Source organism: Equus przewalskii, chromosome 9 (genome assembly GCF_037783145.1).
Source record: "Equus przewalskii isolate Varuska chromosome 9, EquPr2, whole genome shotgun sequence".
NCBI lineage: Eukaryota > Metazoa > Chordata > Mammalia > Perissodactyla > Equidae > Equus > Equus przewalskii.
Genome location: NC_091839.1, coordinates 66,708,849 through 66,729,345, shown reverse-complemented (window position 1 = coordinate 66,729,345; position 20,497 = coordinate 66,708,849). Strand labels below are relative to the sequence as shown.

General features: G+C 39.2%; 1 protein-coding gene across 17 annotated transcripts in view; it reads left to right on the top strand.

Annotated features, from left to right (window-relative positions):
* The window catches only part of FAM184A (family with sequence similarity 184 member A), a 135,172-nt gene that overhangs the window by 39,614 nt on the left and 75,061 nt on the right, over nt 1–20,497 (top strand). For all 17 annotated transcript variants that reach the window (XR_011522644.1, XR_011522642.1, XR_011522648.1 and 14 more), the window contains exon 2: nt 19,381–20,235. Coding sequence is in view for 9 of the 17 variants with exons in the window: in XM_070559345.1 (XP_070415446.1) it covers nt 19,381–20,235 (855 nt within the window). In the remaining 8 variants the exon portion in view is untranslated. The remainder of the gene's footprint in view (nt 1–19,380; nt 20,236–20,497) is intronic.

The following is a 20,497-nucleotide window of genomic DNA, read 5'->3' as shown; positions in this document are numbered from 1 at the left end:
TATAAACTTTAGCTGAATTCTTCTTACCCACTTGTATGAGATCCTCATCTTCCCACTGTGCTCTGCCATGGGTGGGCAGTGCACATGTCCTGTGTGTCCTTGGAGGCTTGTCTTAGATTAAAAGGTTGCATTGTGATCCCAGCTCTCTGATGGGTTCAAGAAAAGATTGCCCCTTCCATCTTTCTGTGTCCTAGGTGGGAACTGGAAGCCCATCAGCTGATTTTTTTAATTGCGCAGACCCAGATGTCACTGTGACTAGGTCTTTGAGCAGTTCGTCTCCTCCAGAGGAACCTTGAATCTGCTGTCAGGGATCTGTAAACCTGACTCCTGGCATTTGGAATCTGGGCAGAGGAGGGGCTCTGGGAACTCATTGTTCAGGATGCAGATTTTTTTTTAATAGACTTTATATTTTAGAGCAGTTTTAGGTTCGCAGAAAACTTGAGCAGAAAGTAAAAAATTCCCATATACCCCTCTTCCCCAAAAGACAGAGCCTCCCTTACCATCGATATCCTGCACTAGAGAGGTACATTTGTTCCATTGAGTAACCTACGGTGACACATCATAGTCACCCAAAGTCCTTAATTTATTAGGGTTTACTCTTTGTGTTGTACATTCTATCGATTTTGACAAATGTGCAGTTACATGTATCCACCAGTATAGCATCGTACACAATACTTTCACTGACTTAAAAATCCTTTGTGCTCCGCCTGTTCATCCCTTCCTCCTCCTTACTGTCTCCATAGTTTTGCCTTTTCCAGATGTCATATACATCCAGTGTGTATCCTTTTCAGGTTGGCTTCTTTTACTTAGCAATATGCATTTAAACTTCTTCCATGTCTTTTCATGGTTGGACAGCTCATTTCCTTGCAGTGCTGAATAATATTCCGTTGTCTGGACATACCACAATTTATTTATTTAATCACCTACTGAAGGCTAACTTGGTTGCTTTGAAGTTTTGACAATTATGAATAAAGCTGCTGTGAACACGTGTGCAAGTTTTTGTGTGGACATCAGTTTTCACCTCATTTGGGTAAATATCAAAGAGCGAGGTTGCTGGATCGTGCGGTAAGAACTGCTAAACTGTCTTTTGAAGTGGCTGTACCGTTTTGCATTCCCACCAACAATGAGTGAGAGGCTGGGAGTTGCTCCACATCCTCATCAGCATTTGTGATTGTTTTGGATTTTGGCCATTCTAACAGGTGTGTAGTGGTATCTTATTGTTTAATTTGCAATTCCCTAATGGCATGATGTTGAACATTTTTTCATATGCTTATTTACTGTCTGCATATCTTCTTTGGTGGGCTGTCTGTTAGGATCTTGTGCTCATTTTTTAATCAGGTTATTCATTTTCTTAGTGTTGAGTTCTTTGTATATTTTGGATAACAATGCTTTATCTGATATGTCTTTTGCTAATATTGTCTCCCATTCTGTGGCTTCTTAGATTTTTCACTGAATCCTCTGCTCTTAGTCTCATGCCTCTTTCCTACCTCTGTGCCCAGGGTCCTCTAGCCTGGATCTGCTCCAGGTCACTTTTTCTATCACTTCCATTCTGTTTTTTCCCAGCATAGGGGAGAGTTAACTGTCAGCTTGATCCAAATGGTGACCTGGGGTCTTAACTGGTTTTGACGAACTTGGAAATAGCCTCCCTATCATCAGCCTCTGATTTTACCCTGTGCTTTTCAGCACTCTGCTGGACAAATCATTGCTTCTCAGTGGCATTTCTCTCTCTCACCTCTGAGGTTTTACAACTTCTTCTCTGACAAAAAGTTTATTCTTTCTACATTTGCTGTCTATCCTCTGGTCTGGCTGGCTTGAACTCTTCACTTTCTGTAAGGACTCAATTTAGACATGTCCTTGCCCCGTTCTGCTGCAGATCACATGGTCTCTTTTGTTCCCTGTGAGCAAGAGGTTCTGTAGATCAGGCAGTTTTCTGTAGAGCAGGCAATTTTCTGTAGAGTTGAGAATTGATTATGTTCCACTTTAAACATAAAACACTTTACTTGTCCATTCTTCCTAATGGCTTCACAGCACAGTGAGTTCATAGTAGTGGGTGATTTTTAAGATGCATCATTATTTTATGTATGACGAAGGGAAAAAAAGTGCTGTCAAACTATGAAAGACGATTGTAAGATTCATCTTGATTTAAGAAATGTTTAAATGTGAAAAAATGTATATCTTAGAATCATTTTCCAACACCATTGTGAACATACAAACAGAAAAAATATGTATAAATTCCAAATCTCTTAAAATTCCTAGAGAAACTCATTTCCCAATTAAATTGCAGGGACAAAATTAATCACTAGGACTTTTTGAGCCTTAACTGGCTTTCACTCACCCTTCTCTCTGTTCAAGATTATCTAACCACACCAATCACTGAAACCATTCCTATCTTCTGCATAAGCTCAGGTGGCTTTTCTCATAGTTCTCTAGGACTGCTTTTCCCCTTTCAAACCTCTTTACTGCAGTCTTCATCTAGTTTCTCCTCTGAGGACTTTTCACACTGTATACAGTATTCTCTACTTTACAGCCTGACACCTTATTATCTAAAATTGTCTGCCATTACTCTGTGTATGTTTTATTTTAATCAGTTCTATTTAAGTAAGATTAAGTAGGAACATTTATACTCTTCTTTGCCAGAATGCATATAAAAAATATTGAACGATCAATGACATCAGCATCATGACAGAGTGAGTTGTTCTCTTTGTCTCTCCCCTCTAACTTACAACCAAACAGACATCCATTGACCAGCAGAGGATTCCCTACACAGCTTAACAAGACACCTAAGAGATCCATGCAGCTATACATCTGAAGGTGGGTTCGCAGGAAGCAGTGGAACTAGGGGAGCACCCCCTCCCTCTTCCCCGGTGGCAGTGATCCAGGGTGCGGATCCTCATATAGTGGCCTGTGTGACTGTGAGTGGAAGCAACAGCAGCCTGGCTGTGTGCACACGAACGCCTGTGGAGCAGTGGCAGTGGCCAGTGGCAGCCCCGCACACACGTGAATGCCTGTAGAGCAGTGGCAGCCCCACCCATGCAGTGGTTGCTGGAGCAGCAGCAGTGGTGGCAGCTGAGTCACACAACTGTGAGCAGACAGGGCAGGAGCAGAAAAAACAGCCCCTCCCTTCCCACCAGCAGTGGCAGGTGGAACCTGCAACCAGAACATCAGGAACCACAGTAGAACCAGTGACCCAGACCCTAGTGTTGGTACCCCTGACGCCAGCTCCACCAGCAGCAAGGGCTGCACATAATCCCTTGATCCCTGGGCCCCTGCCAGCAACAGCTGTTAACCCAGCACCCCTGGCAGCAGTGCAACCAGAACTCCCAGACACCTCGGGAACAGCCGCACAGGTGATGCACGGGACAGCAGCACCTGAGCCTGCAGAGAACGAGTGGAGGAACACAAGACCGAGGTGACCCCAGAAGCAGCTGAAGTGCTCAGAGCCTAGTGACCCAAATGGTGTCACTTGAGACCTCAGTGACATTTAAGCAGCAAGACACCAACAACTCCAGAAGCACAAGTGGCACAAGGAGGGTGCTCATGATGCTTTTGGCAGAAGCTGTGGAGGGTGTAAAGTGCAGGCTCTCAAATACAATTAGAAGCAGCTCAGAACTAAAGTAACCAAAGCCATACCCAAATAAGAAAAGGTGATTAGTACCACAGATGTGCTGGCAGAGGATCAATTCTTCAGACACCATGAAGAACTACAGTAATACAGCAGAACAGGAGGAAGACATCAACTCTCCGGAAACCAAACCTGAAGCTGTGGAAGATTACAATCCAACTGACAGAGAATTCAAAATAGCTGTGATAAAGAAACTCAGTGAGTTACAAGAAAACTCACATACCTCAATGAGCTCAGGAATAAAATTAATGAAGAGAGAGAATACTTCACCAGGGAGATTGAAGCCCTAAAAGCAAAAACCAAACAGAAATTCTGGATATGAAAAACACAATGAGGTAAAATATAATGTAGAAAGCGTTAAAAATAGAGTTGATCTTATGGAGCAGCGAATTAGTGAGCTTGAAGATAGAAACATAGAAATGATTCAGATGGAGGAGGAGAGAGAACTAAGATTTTTTAAAAATGAAGAAATTCTTCCAGAAACATCTGACTCAATTAGAAAAAGTAACATAAGGATTATAGGTATCCCAGAGGGTGAAGAGAGGGAGAATGAAGCAGAGAGCTTCTTAAAAGAAATAGTACCTGAGAACTTGCCAAACCTGAGGAATGAACTGCACATGCAAGGACATGAAGCTAATAGAACTCTTAATTATCTCAATGCAAAATGACCTTCTCCAAGACATATAATATTAAAACTGTCAAAAGTCAATGACAAAGAAAAAATATTAAGGGCAGCAAGAGAGAAGAAAATAACCTACAAAGAAACCCAAATCCAGCTTACGGTGGATTTCTCAGCAGAAACATTACAAGCTAGGAGAGAGTAGAATGATGTATTCAAAATACTGAAAGACAAAAACTATCAGCCAAGAATACTCTGTCTAGTGAAATCATCCTTCAGATATGACAGAAATTAAGGCTTTCCCAGACAAAAGCTGAGGGAGTTCATCACCACTAGACCTGCCCTATGAGAAATGTTGAAGGGAGCCCTCCTACCTGAAATGAAAAGGCAAAGATTTACAATACTTTGAACAAGGAGATAAATAGACAAAATCAGAAAATCGCAGGTTTCTATGAGAATTAGCAAACAATTTTAAAGGATAAAGGGAAAGAAAGCATCAGATATAACTATAAACACTTCAATTTGCTTACAAACTCAACAACAAAAAATAACTTATGACAACAAAAACATAGAACAGGAAGCAGACAGGGATGGAACCTGCATAGGCTAATGGAGGTAAGAAGCTATCAGAAAAAGAATTGTCTTATCTATGAGATCTTTTATATAAACCTCATGGTAACCACAAAACAAACAATCAGAGCAGAGTCACAAATCATAAAGAGAAAACTGAGAAAACCATCACAGAAAACCACCAACCTGAAGTAGCAGACAGAAATACAAGGAAAAAGAAACAATGAAAATAGAGAACACTACCAGAGAACAAAGGACAAAATGGCAGTATTAAGCCCTCATATATCAATAATCACTATAAATGTAAATAGATGAAATTCACCAATCAAAAGACAGAGTGACTGGAGGGATTAAAAAACAAGACCCAACAATATGCTGCCTCCAGGAAACACATCTCAGCTTTAAAGACAAAGATAGGTTCAGAGTGAAGGGATGGAAGATGATGCTCAAAGCAAATGGCAAGCAAAAGTGGGTGGAGCCCTACTTATATCAGACAAAGCAGACTTCAAGATAAAAAAGATAACAGACAAATACAGGCATTATATAATGATAAAAGGAACATTCCACCAAGAAGACATAACACTTATTAATATATATATATGCATCTAACACAGGAGCACCAAAGTATATAAAGCAACTATTAACAGACCTAAAGGGAGAAATGGACAGCAACGCAATAATAGTTGGGGACCTCAACACCCCGCTTACATCAATGACTACACCATCTAAACAGAAAGTCAACAAGGAAACAGTGGCCTTAAATGAAATGCTCGATCAGATGGATTCAATAGACAAATCTAGAACTTTCCATCCAAAAGCAGAATACACATTCTTAACAAGAGCACATGGAGCACTCAAACATAAACCATATGTTAGGAAACAAAGCAAGCCTCATTAAATTCAAGAAGATTGAAATCATATCAAGCATCTTTTCTGATTACAATGCTGTGAAACTAGAAATCAACTACAAGAAAAAAGCTAGGAAAGTCACAAATATGTGGAGACTAAAAACCATGCTACTGAATAACTATTGGATTGATGAAGAACTCAAAGGAGAAATCAAAAAATACCTGGAGACACATGAAAGTGAAAACAAAACATACTAAAACCTATGGGATGCAACAAAAGTGCTACTAAGGGGGAAATATATGGCAATACAGGCCTACCTCAACAAAGAAGAAAAATCTCATATATACAAGTTTACACTATACCTACAAGAACTGGAAACAGCAGAACAAACAAAGCCTAAAGTCAGTAGAAAGAAAGAAAGAATAAAACTCAGAGCAGAAATAAACAAAATAGAGAGTAAGAAAACGTTAGGAAGGATCAGTGAAATTAAGAGCTAGTTCTTTGAGAAGATAAACAAAATGGACAAACCCTTAGCCAGACTCACTAAGAAAAAAAAGAGAAGACTCAAATAAATAAAATCAGAAATGAAAGAGGAAAAATTACAGTAGACACCACAGAAATACGAAAGATTATGAGAATACTATGAAAAGCTATATGCTAAACAAATTTGACAACCTAGAAGAAATGGATAAATTCTTAGAATCCTACAACCTCCCAAAACTAAATCAAGAAGAGAAAATTTGAATAGATCAATCATTAGCAAATAGATTGAAACAGTAGTCAAAAACCTTCCAAAAGACAAAAGTCCAAGGCCAGATGGCTTCTCTAGTGAATTCTACCAAACGTTCAAACAGAACTTAATTCCTATCCTTCTCAAACTCTTCTGAAATATTGAAGAGGACAGGTTGCTTCCTAACTCATTTTCCGAGGCCAACATTACCCTGCTACCAAAACCAGACAAGGACAACACAAAAAAGGAAAGCTACAGGCCAGTATCACTGATGAACATAAATGCAAAGATCCTCAGCAAAGTATTAGCAAATTGAATACAACAAGACATTAAAAGGATCATACACCATGATCAAGTGGATTTATTCTAGGGATGCAGGAATGGTTCAACATCGACAGATCAATCAATGTGATATACACCACATTAACAAAATGAAGAATAAAAATCACGTGATCATCTCAATAGATGGCAGAGAAAGCACTTGACAAGATCCAACATCCATTTATGATAAAAACTCTCAATAAAATGGGTATAGAAGGAAAGTACCTCAATATAATAAAGGCCATATATGACAAACCCACAGCCAATATCATACCCATAGGAAATACTGAAAGCCATTCCTCTAAGAACAGGAACAAGACAAGAGTGCCCACTCGTAGTCAACACAGTACTGGAAGTTTTAGCCAGAGCAATTAGACAAGAAAAAGAAATAAAAGGAATCCATATTAGAAAGGAAAAGGTAAAACTGTCATTATTTGCAGATGATATGATTCTACATATAGAAAACACTAAAGAATCCACCAGAAAACTATTAGAAATAGTCAACAACTATAGCAAAGTTGCAGGGTACAAAATCAACTGACAAAAATGAGTTACATTTCTATACACTAATAATCAACTAGCAGAAAGAGAAGTCAAGAATATAATTCTATTCACAATCGCAACAAAAAGAATAAAATATCCAGGAATCAATTTAACCAAGGAGATGAAAGACCTATACACTGAAAACTGTAAGACATTATTGAAAGAAATCAAAGAAGTAATAAAGAAATGGAAAGTTATTCCATGCTATAGGTTGAAAGAATAAACATAGTTAAAATGTCCATATTACCTAAAGCAATCTACAGATTCAGTGCAATCCTGATCAGAATCCCAGTGACATTCATCACAGAAATAGAACAAAGAATTGTAAAATGTATATGGAACAAAAATGTCCCTGAATAGCCAAAGAAATCCTGAGAAAAAGGAGCAAACTGGAGATATCACACTCCTTGAATTCAAACTATACTACAAAGCTATAGTAATCAAAACAGCATGGTACTGGCAAAAAAACAGACACACAGATCAATGGAACAGAATTGAGAACCCAGAAATAAAACCACACATCTATGGGCGGCTAATTTTCAACAAAGGAGCCAAGAATATACAATGGAGAAAGGAAAGTCTTTTCAATAAATGATGCTGGGAAAACTGGCAGTCACCTGCAAAAGAATGAAAGTAGACCATTTTCTAACACCATGCACAAAAATTAACTCAAAATGGATTAAGGACTTGCATGTAAGACCTGAAACTGTAAAATTCCCAGAAGAAAATATAGGCAGTACACTCTTTGACATTGGTCTCAGCAGTATCTTTTTGAGTACCATGTCTACTCAGGCAAGGAAAATAAAAAATAAACAAATTGGACTACATCAGACCAAAGTTTTCTGTATGGCAAAGGAGACCATCAGCAAAACGAAAAGACAGCACATCAACTGGGAGAAAATATTTGCAAATCATATATCCAGCAAGAGGTTAATTTCCAAAATATATAAAGAACTCATACAACTCAACAACAAAAAAGAATAACCCGATCAGAAAGTGGGCAGAGGATATGTACAGATGTTTTTCCAAAGAAGATACACAGATGGCCAACAGACACGTGAAAAAATGTTCAACATCACTAATTATTAGAGAGATGCAAATCGAAACTACAATGAGATATCACCTTACACCTGTCAGAATGGCTATAATTAACAAGACAAGAAATAACAAGTGTTGGAGAGGATGTGGAGAAAAGGGAACCCTCATACACTGCTGGTGAGAATGCAAACTGGCACAGCCACTATGGAAAACAGTATGGAGATTTCTCAAAATCTAAAAATAGAAATCCCATATGATCCAGCTATCCCACTAGTGGGTCTTTATCCAAAAAACATGAAATCAACAATTCAGAGAGATTTATGTTCATCACAGCACTATTCACAATAGCCAGGACATTGACATAACCCAAGTGCCCACAACAGAAGAATGGATAAATTAGATGTGGTGTGTATGTATGTATATATATATATTTACACACACACACCCACACACAGTAGAATACTGCTCAGTCATAAAAATAGACAAAATTGTTCCATTGGCAACAACATGGATGGACCTTGAAGGTGTTATGCTAAGTGAAGTAAGTCAGACAGAGAAAGACAAATACCATATGATTTCACTCATGTGGAAGATAAACAAGCAAACACATAGCTAAGGAGAACAGATTGGTGGTTACCAGAGGGGAAGGAGGTGGGGGGAGGGCAAGGGGTAAAGGGGCACATGTGTATAGGGATGGATAAAAACTAGACTGTTGGTGGTAAACACGATGCAGTCTATACAGAAATAATGTACACCTGAAATTTACAGAATGTCATAAGCCAGTATGACCTTAAAAACAATGTACTGAGCACATGCTAAAAGTTTGTTGTTTGTTTGATTTTTTTGGTTAAAGTTTGGTAGCACAGATCTCATCGCACGGACCCTAAATAATAAGCCTTATAGTAAGACTTCTGTTTGCTATTTCAGAAATCAAGTTAAATCTTCTGGGGAAGCAGAGGTATTCTACGTTACCATAGAGGAAAATACCTCCCATGTTATTAGACTTTATAAATATTTTTCAAATGACTTTTCCAACAATAACTTTAGAAACTCATAGAGAGCAAGCATGTCTTTAAAGGTAATTCTTTCCCAAAGCTATTGGAGTTTAAAGCTCTTTTTAAATTAGGTTTTTATAGTGCCCTTGGCTTAAATAAATCCAAATGAGCTTTTTTTGTTAACTGCCTTGCAAATGTTTCATTTGGACATAAGTGTATTGCTGGAATTAATTTGATTATATAATGTATGAGGAACAGCTTTTGTTTTTTTATTTTTCTTTCTGACATAACAAAAGAACTGGACCAAGAAGAGAAAACAAATGGAAATAATTCATTGCCAGGACTGAACGCCTGTCTGTGGCAGCATCTGCTCCCCTTCCACTCACCTTGAACTGCGCATCTTCCCTGCTTCTCCCTAGTAGACCCAATTCTGCAGTCATTGGTGGCCAATGCATATGTGGCTGAACATTTCTGTGAGAATATGGGTTTAAAGGGCTGAAAACATTGCAAAAGACTTAAAATCCTCTTTAAATATCTAGCCTGCCAGCTGCCTTGTTTCTTCACCATTCTCACAGCTGCTTAAAAGAATCCCCTCCATAGTTCTGAGCGGTTCAAGCCTGGCCTTTGTTCAAGCAGCCCACAGGGACAGCTATCACTATTTAGGCAGCCCCCTTGCAGGGCTTGCCACACGTAGGTAGGATGGTTTTTCTTAAGGACCAAACCTTTTGTAAACAAAATTAAATTCATTTTGTAAGTTTTTTCCTCATTTCTTAATGGCTTTAAACTGAGTAGGACACCCTAAAGGAGGAACAGTGGATTGGAAGAAGCTGGGGGCAGAGTAGTGTTTGAGAAGCAGAACTGATAAATGTGCCCTCCTGTGGTATTGCGTGTGCTAAAGACCAATAGGGTGGATTGAGAAAACACGACATAAAATTTACACAAAGAGGAACTTGACGTAATTCTATAAAAGTTGTTATGCATATGCATTCTACAAGACAATCAGGCTGGTCTCTTCAAAAATGTCAATGTTGTGGGGCCGGCCTGGTGGCACAGCAGTTAAGTGCGCACATTCCACTTCAGCAGCCCATGGTTCGCCAGTTCGGATCCCAGGTGCGGGCATGGCACCGCTTGGCAAGCCATGCTGTGGCAGGCGTCCCACATATAAAGTAGAGGAAGATGGGCATGGATGTTAGCTCAGGGCCAGTCTCCCTCAGCAGAAAGAGGAGGATTGGCAGCAGATGTTAGCTCAGGGCTAATCTTCCTCAAAAAAAAAAAAATCATTTAAAAAAAAGTCAATGTTGTAAAAAAAAAAAAAAGCTTAGGTTTCTTTTTGTTCAGATTAAAGGAGACTGAAGACTCAATACAATGTGGGATCCTTGGTTATATCTGCATTGATAGAGAAAAGCTGCTGTAAATTTTACTATTGGAATCATTTGGTAAACTTGAATACAGGCTGTGTTTTAGGTAATATTCCATTAGGTTAAATTTCTTGGGTGAAATAATGCTGTTGTCTTTGATGTTAGGAAATATATACTATAGTATTTAAGGGTGATAAGGCCTCATACCTGCAACTTATTTTCATATGGTTGAGAAAAAAGAAAATGTTTGTATGTCTGCAGGCACACATGTGAGTGCACATGTTTGGTGCTCAAAGATTTGGGGGTATTTTCTTTCTGACATTTATTTTATGCTAAACGATGTTCTGTGGGTTTTGCTTCTTGCTTTTCTTTTCTTTAGGATGTATGCTCATTTGTAACCTTCTCATTTTAATTTTTTTCCTTGTGCCCACCTCATTTTGCTAGCATGGAACTACTTGGAACTAGTTCTTGGATTCAGTTCTGTAAACTTTTAGTTTATTTTTAAACTAAGTTTCTTTCTTTATGTTACAGTGATTAATCCTGAAACCTCAGTTGCATAAATATATGCTATTATTAATCACCAGTGAAAAAAATAAGAAAATATGGAGGGATTTGTGTAATTTCTTTATTTTTAAAAGAAAAACAGTTGTAGGGGCCAGCCCCATGGCCAAGTGGTTGAGTTCATGCACTCTGCTTCGATGGCCCAGGGTTTCACGAGTTGGGATTGTAGGGGAGGAATATATTTCCTCTACCTGTTCTGGGTTCTTCTGGCCAGAAAATGAATTAAATTCACATGAGACAGAATAACAGGAGAAAATTAAACAAAGCTTTATAACATATATATGTGGGAGAGGCTCAGACAACCTGAGCAACTGGCCAGAATGGCTGAAGCCACCACCTTAAATATCATCTTCAGCTAAAGACAAAGGAGGATGTTGAGGGTGGAGGGGGAGTCAATCATGGGAGGTTACCACACAAGTACAGTACACAAGAGTTAGGTTATTATTGCAGACTTGAGTCCTTGCCTTCCACATTGATAAGAGTTTCTAGAGATAAGGTCATCCCTCCTTCCTGGTACAGAGAGGGAGACACCTTTACAGATGGATCTTTCCTTTATGATGTAAATGTCTCTTAACAAAGGGTAAGTAAATTCTACTTTTCAGAGTTTCTTTCGTGTCTGCAGTTTTTAAAAGTAACCAGCCCAAAATCCTCATGCCAAAGAGACATATATTGGGTTAGCCAATTCCAGTCCCCTGCAGGATCCTGGGTATGGACCTAGTACCGCTCATCAAGCCATGCTGAGGCAACGTCCCAGGTAGAGGACCTAGAAGGACCCACAACTAGAATATACAACTATGTACTGGGGCACTTTGGGAAGAAGAAAAAAGAAAAAGATTGGCAACAGATGTTAGCTCAGGGCCAATCTTGGAAAAAAAAGAAAAACAGTTTTAAACACATTTTATTAACATGCCCTTAAGGATGCTAATAATATTCAGGCTCCAAAAGGTGAAGCATTTTATAGGAAAGTTAGATTCCCTGAGTAAGCCACTTACAGCTCGTCAGAAATATTTGATAATTTGTGAAGATTTTACTTATAAGGCTGATCTAGGAGGTGCAGAGCTGTGTCTGTGTTGTGGTTCTAGAACAGATGGAATAGACCTGACATGGCAGAGGTCAATAACCCACTGTTTTTGAGCAGCTTGAGAGACTCTTTAATATTCTTTCACTTTGGTGCCTTAAGGCCCAAGTAACCTTTTGGTGACTAGCTCAAGTAGAAGTACTGAGAGTTGAATAATAAAAACAATAATAAAAATATATTCTTCCTTTGTTTAAAGTGTTCCAGATTTTTTTTTTTATTATTATTGAATCAGATTGCTCCTTTGATGCTTTTTAATTCCCTTGTGTCTCATGCAGTGCTTATGGACTCTGGGAGTGAGTCCTCTGTCTCTCTTTCTCTCTACTGTTGGTCTGTCTGTCTGTCTGTCTCTGGCATTGATCAGAAAAGGAAAGTAACAAACACCCAGTATTTTCAAATAAGCAAAAAATAAAGGTTGAGAGTGGCAGGAAACGCATCACCTGGAGGAGCGGTGATGAGAAGGGTCTGCTTGTGGGTGCTGTGTGCTTGAGTCTGTCATGAGTCTGTCGTACTGGGAAGGCTGAGGCTGGCCTCACCAGGGTTATGGCATCGTTTATGGACAGTGGAGAGAGGCTGCTGATGGCTCCTGCACTCTGCAATGATGAGCTCATCTCCCATTATGGAGGAGTATGAAGCAGTCAGACAGGAGCTGCCCATCTCCACCTCAAATCTTTTTCTCCTCACTCTCTTAGGAGGAGTTTTTCCTACTCTCAGCCAACACCAGTCTTTCCACCTGTGTTAGGCAGTCCTGGTCTCCAGCTTTCTCCATGACTTTGGTGCAACAATGAACCCTTCCTTGGATTACATTTTCACTCTCTCTTAAAAAAAGCTCTCCCTGGACTCAGCTGCCTCCTAGGCCCTCATCCTAGTTGTTTCCTTCCTTTTATCAACTACTTCTTGGAGTTTTTCTCTACCAGCTGACTGCCTCCATTCAGCCATCCATCCACTCATCCACTTTTGCCACTGTCCTCCAGCTTCTGTGCTCACCGTTCTGTTGAATGTGTGCTCAAAGGTGACTTCTGTGATTTAGATTCTGAACGTAGGGGCTTTGAGTCTTCATTTTTCTTGATTTTTTTGCAGCCTTTGACATGACCCACTGGCCATCCCTTGCATCTTGGACCTTGATGCCCCGCCTGCATTACACTCTTACTCATCTCTCTCAGCACGTTGCCTCTGTCTGTGGGTCCTTAGCCTCCTCCCTGCTCCCTGCCTGCTCCTCAGTGTCAGTCTTTGTCACTCTTCCTCAGTAGTCTCTCCCTTCTGGACTTCGTTCAGCCCAACAGCTCCGAGCACCTCTGCGGTGTGGACCACGTCCACCTTTCCAGCTCTGGAGCCACCTTCCCCCTCAGAGTCCTGCGCTTTCCCATCTTTGGGCCTTTTGCCCTCACTGTTCCTTCAGACTGGAATTTTCTTTCTCTATGTTTCCCCTTAACATTTCAACTAAATTAAGATTCTGGTTAAGATAGAGTAAACATTTTATTCAGAATAAGGGAAAACTAGTGCATTCTCCCACTCCCTGCAAAGACTCATCTTATATTTAGATCCTATTGTATATAGCATTGTGTATTTGCCTGCAAAGACTCCTTTGCAAGACTTAACAAAATCTTACTTTGACTAAGTATTTCTGTAAGTCTTCAGTCTCTGCTAAGCTGCCAGAGAACAGACACATCTGTGCGTCCAGTTCACTATTGTGTTTTCTGTGCCAATTGTAGGTCCTAGTACATAGCAGGTGTGCAGTAAATTTTGTTGAAGAATGAATGAAGTAGAAATTGACCATTAAAGGTTTGCTAGTAAGCTATCAAATTTTATCTAGGTCTTTGGATTTTTTACGTTTTCCTCAAAATATATGTTCTTTCTTAAAATATAATAATATTCAATATTCTTGAAAAAGTTTAACTATAATTTTTATGAATCAGTTAGATTTCTTTATAAGGAAACTTGCAGGGTATCTGTTGGTAATTCATGAAAGTCCTTTAGTTTTCTGTTTCCCTTTTCATTGTTATGTTTTTCTAAATCTAAGGCATTTTGAGTGTTGATTGATTCTCTTAGGACTGTTAACGTTAATCTTTTAAAAGAATTTAACATTTTCTGATTTTAGTAGTAATAAACATTCATTATAGAAGGTTTAAAAATACTGAATATCTTAAGTTAGAATTTGGTTTATTTCTTTACACGCTTTTAAATATGTATCTGTAAATGCATCCACACTCACTTTTTTCCCTTCTATGAGATTGGATCCTATTGTATATAGTATAATGTATTCGCCTTATATTACAAGCTTTTTCTTATATTACAAAATATTCTCCTAAATGAGAGGTGCTTTTTAATGGTTACACGGTATTATATTGTATGAAAGTACCATGATTTTATCCAGCTATTCCCTTACCTCAGCAGCATTAAACCTGTTGGTATACTATGCAACAGTTGAGGTCCACGTAAAATATTTAAGCTAATCTAACACATACTTTTCAGTGAATGTACTTTATTACTAATGAGTTAGATTTTGGTGGGAACCTATTTATATTACCAATGTATTAGCTCAGTCTACCATAACAAAATACCATAGACCTTCTCCCTGTGTCCTCACATGGTGGAGAGAAGGAGGGGAAGCAAGCTGTCTGGTGTCTCTTCTTATGAATGTTAATCCCATCACAAGGGCCCCTGCCTCGTGACCTCATCTAAACTGAATTACCTCCCAAAGGCCCATCTCCAGATACATCATATGGGGGTTAGGTCTTCAGCGTATGAATTTGGGCGTGAGGGGAGAGACAGTTCAGTCCATAACAGCCAGCAATGAGAACTATTTCAGAAACTATTTGGGGGCCGACCCCAAGGCCGAGTGGTTAAGTTCGCGCGCTCCGTTTCGGCAGCCCAGGGTTTCGCTGGTTCAGATCCTGTGTGCGGACATGGCACCACTCATCAGGCCATGCTGAGGCAGTGTCCCACATGCCACAATTAGAAGGACCCACAACTAAAGTACACAACCATGTACTGGGGGAATTTGGAGAGAAAAAGCAGAAAAAAAAAAGAAGATTGGCAAGAGTTGTCAGCTCAGGTGCCAATCTTAGGAAAATAAAAAAGAAACTATTTGTTTTTACCTAAGTAGCATTTTTAAAACCAGAATCTAGAGTTGTTCTCATTTTATCTGTAAGATTATCTGAAAATCTTCACAGAAAAAATAAAAATTATTATTGCTTATTCATCATGGAATATATAGTTAAATTATGCATTATTGGCATGAAATGGAACTGTGAAATTGCGTAAAATTGCTGAAATGATTGTACTATCCCATTCCATGAATGTTCAAAGTTCCAGAAAAACTGCAGATGGCTCAATGTCTTTTACAATAGTTTATGGAAACAGACATTAGAGAGTTTCCTTTTCCTATGTGGAAGATAATAGCCAGTTTTATGGATGCTTATGATCACTTACTGAAGTTTCTTTTAAAATTAGTCTCATTCTCTCCATAAATAAATGATACAACTAATAAGGAAGCCTTACCTCTTAGTGCTTTATATTTTTTAAAAAATCTTTATATAACATCTTGTTTTTTGTGAGGAAGATTGGCCCTGAGCTAACATCTGTTGCCAATCTTCCTCTTTTTGCTTGAGGAAGATTGTCACTGGGCTAACATCTGTTCCAATCTTTCTCTTTTTACTTGAGGAAGATTGTCGCTGAGCTAAGATCTGTGCCAATCTTCCTCTATTATGTGGGATGCCGCCATAGCATGGTTTGACGAGCCGTGCTAGGTCCACACCTGGGATTCTGAACCCGCAGAACCCCAGGCTGCCGGAGCAGAGAGCACAAACTTAACCACTGTGCCACTGGGCCAGCCCTTATATAAAATCACTTTTTAAAATGTTAATGATGGGTTGATCTTATAACAATGAGGTCACTAGGGTAGAATAAATATGATCTTTATTTAATATTGAGAAACCTGAGGCATGGAGAAGTTATTTTACCTAAGGTCAAAATTCCAGTTTGGTTCCATTCTGCTACTTCAAATCGTATCTTTTATGTGTTCATAGAACATAGAACATTTATATTACCTTGAGAAATAGTAATCAGAGAAAGATACTAATAAATGGTTACCTTTGTAATTATGTGGAAAAGTGAACAGTTAGAGAATACTACGTCTAGTTAACTTGAAAATTCATATATAGCATTCTCGTTTAAAAATATAATTAGTGGTGTATTTCAAATGGTAATTTACAAGAGCACTATTAATTTGTTATTACACTTAGCATTCTTTCGTTGTTCCTGTTTAAATTTTTAGAAATTTAACATTGCTTTCCGGGAAAATAATATATGGTCAGTATGATATTGTATTTTTTTGATATAATATACTTTCAGAATCACATAATTGGTTTTCTCAGCGTGTGAGTTTTGTGGTAAGAACCCTGAACTATTTAGTAGAGAGTAAACAAAACTAGCTCAGATTCAGATATTTTTAATTTCCGGCTGCCAATTTTGGCTAAGTTGGCTTGCCTTTAGATTAGAACGGGAGTCGGTAATAAGGTCTTTAAAACAACTACTCAACGCTGCTGCGGTCGTCGGAAAGCAGCCGTAGATAGTACATAAACGAATGGGCATAGCTGTGCTCCAAGAAAACTTTATTTACAAAGACAAGCAGCAGCCGTATTTGGCCTGCAGGCTGTAGTTAGCTGACCTCTGGATTAGAATTATAAAATGAAGTACTGCTCCTCACCAAAATATTTCCCTGTTATTTGTCAGATGTTTTGTTTACTTTTCTTAAATTCCATTCTTTCTAACTTAATGTGTTAATTCCTTCCTATGTCCCCTTAAATTTCACCTTTTTATTCATTTGGTGTGCTACTGTGCTTTTATATCTTCAGTTATTTTTCTAGGCTCTCTAACATTCTCACACAGCCTTACAACCTTCTTGTCAAGACCTGCCAAATTTAATCAGTCTAACGCTTACTGAGTTTCAGGAATGAGTGGTGTTAAGGAAATTGAGGTACTGGGTATAGAGAAAAGATAGACTCCCATGAATTTGGGTGGTCTTGGAAGACTTATTAAAGTAGGCAGGACTAGAGCTGACTCTGCAAAGACTGGAGGGAAATTAAATATTAGAAAAAAGAGAAGCGTATTTCAACAAATTGTTGTCAAGGGGAAGTTTACATGTGCTTTCTCCGCCCTGCACCTCTCCCCCCCCCCCCCCCCCCCCCGTTTCATCCCCAATTATATGGAATCCCGCTGTGGATGGGTCCTTTTCAAGATCATTTCCTAAGCAAGGTACTAACAGTGTGACTTGTTTTTCTTTGGAGATTCCTTCTCTTTGGAGTATCTGTTTTCCTCCCATGCTTAGTAAGATAAAAAGGGATGCACACAGACCTGCCCTGGGGAGGTCTGAGACCTGTGGCCTGGACCAGCTCTGCTCTAGGCATTCTGGCAAATGGACTTCTCTCCGGCTGCTTGTCATCTTTTTCCTTAGTGCCCTTCCTGTCTTCTCTGGCCCTCGACGTGGTAGGCAGGTACAATCCTGGGAAAAGGGAACAGGAAGCCACCCAAGTTTCTTGGGTTATAGGCTACCTTCAAGCTTAAATGTGCAAATGAAAGGAATCCTCCCTGGGAAATCTCTGTGGCTCAGGAGGGACATAACTTGAGATTAGGAATTAGGGTTATTTAAAAAAAGAGAGAGAAACTGTGAATAAGCATTTCTTTCCCTTCTGTGCACATATTTTCCTTTGGACCTTGCAGGAGAAGGGATAGCTGTTCAACACAGTTGGAGTCCTGACATGTCTCAGCCTTTTTATCTTTGGTATGATTACATCTCACAGATAGTTACAGCGCACAAGTGTGTACGTGGACAGGGAACTGGATCTGGAAGACAAGCCCTTCCAGAGTGGAGAGAGTGGAGCCCCTGTAGGGTCCTAGGCCTCCAATGTATATTCTTCCCTCTGCAAGTGCAGCTGCAGGCCTGGCGGTGACAGCCTAGAATTAGCTGTAGGATCTGGAGTTACCAGGATATGTGGAGAGCCGGGTGGTCTGTCTCAGTTGCCTCAGGCTACGTGAATAAGTGCTCTATAAAAATGGCAACTTTTGCATCTTAATTGCAGTTTCTGATGTTTGGTGCAGGAATTTATTTCTAAAGCCAGAGTAAGATCACATTAAAATGAGCAAAGCTGTGGGACACTGATTTTTTAGCTTCTGGATTGTGGAATTGTATAGTGGTCACTTCTTTTTACTTCAGAAGAAAACGGGCACATCTCTAATCCTTAAGTATCAGTCATGAATATTGCACTGTCTGACCACTGTGGTGTGATGGAGGGCGTCAAGGAACATACAAGAATGGGAGCGTTACTATAAAAGGCATAGTTGTCATGTTGAATTAAGGTTGGGGAAATCTCCATGGAATCATTAAAACTCAAGGACTAAAATGAAAATAAAGACCTGTACCCAGAACAGTCCGGCTCTAGGAATCTAGCTTGCTTAGAGGCAGAGGGCAAATTAGGCAATGAGTAAAACTACAGCATTTGATGTGTGAGCAGAAAGTACTAAGTGGATTCTGTAAGAAGACCATTAGGAACTTAGGAGAGAAGAGGATCAGCCTTATAAACAGACCATAGGGGAATTAGAAAAGGAAATTCCTAAATTTAAAATATACTGGGCATTAAACAGATGAAAGAGGCCTTTGAGAAGACTTAGGGCCTAGAGCTTCCACTCATGCAAAGCCTCTCTTACCTCTAGGACACCAGTGTAGGGCAGACTTACTATGAAGCTTTCCTCCTGAGCCCCACCACTGCCCCCAGTAAGTTAGACCAGGCCATACGGAAGACTTCTTTCTCTCCTTGGCCAGGTGGCCTCCTTTGTCTCCTCCTCACTGTTTCATTTGTAGTTAAACATTTAAAATCTTAATTAAAAAATCTTCAAATGCAAATTTTGAGATTAAGGTAAAAATTTACTAACTAAATCAGTCTATGAATACAAAAACAATGCACGAAGTTTCAATACTTAATGTTTACCATAGGCAGTATTATGTGCATAGAAAAATAATCAATCCAAATGAAAGAATTAACTTCAAGTTAGAAAAGAATATGGTTTATTGAATTCTTCTCCCTTCTTTAAAACCATGCAGGTAATATATGCTTTGAACACTAAAAATGATGAGCATGAATCTGCAATTCAAGCCCTCAAAGATGCTCATGAAGAAGAAATCCAACAAATTCTTGCAGAAACAAGAGAAAAAATATTGCAATATAAAAGCAGAGTAACAGAGGAGTTAGACCTCAAGAGAAAGATTCAGGTTTTAGAAGCATCCTTAGAAGATCACATCAAAATGAAGCAGCAGGCTTTGACAGAATTTGAAGCGTATAAGCACAGAGTAGAGGACATGCAGCTTTGTGCAGAAGCCCAGCATGTCCAACGCATAGTAACCATGTCTAGAGAGGTTGAAGAGATTAGAAGGAAATTTGAGGAAAGATTACGGAGTTTTGGACAACTCCAAGTACAGTTTGAAAAAGACAAAAGGTTGGCATTGGAAGATTTGCGAACTGCTCACAGACGGGAGATCCAAGAGCTGCTGAAATCACAGCAGGATCACGGTGCCTCAGTCAACAAAGGGCAGGAGAAGGTGGAGGAGCTGCGCAGAAGGGAGGTGGAGACCTTAAACAAAACCCTGGAAGAGCTGAGACTGGAGCGGAAGAAGCTCATTGAGGATTATGAAGGCAAGTTGAATAAGGCTCAGTGCTTTTATGAGCATGAGCTGGATACTTTGAAAAGGTCACAGCTTTTTACAGCGGAAAGCCTGCAGGCTAGCAAAGAGAAGGAAGCTGATCTTAGAAAAGAATTTCAGAGCCAAGAAGCAATTTTACGAAAAACCATAGGAAAACTAAAGACAGAGTTACAGATGGTACAGGATGAAGCTGGAAGTCTTCGTGACAAATGCCAGAAGCTTCAGATAGCACTTGTTGCAGCAGAGAACAGTGTTCAGGTCAGTAAAGAATGCTGCCTTCAACACATGGATATTTTTTTTCCAGTTTTATCTTTTTATTTTCAATTAGATCACTTTAAGTTTTTTTCCCCATTGTGCTTTTTCCTACTTTGTGAGAAAATCAGTGAAGGGGTAATTTTTACTACTCTGTAGTTATTATTTCCTACTAGAATTTCAGACATTAAAGGCCCAAAAAGATAACTTAAAATCTTGCTGATTATTTATGAACGGATTTTATTTAAAGAACATGTTAATATTTTCC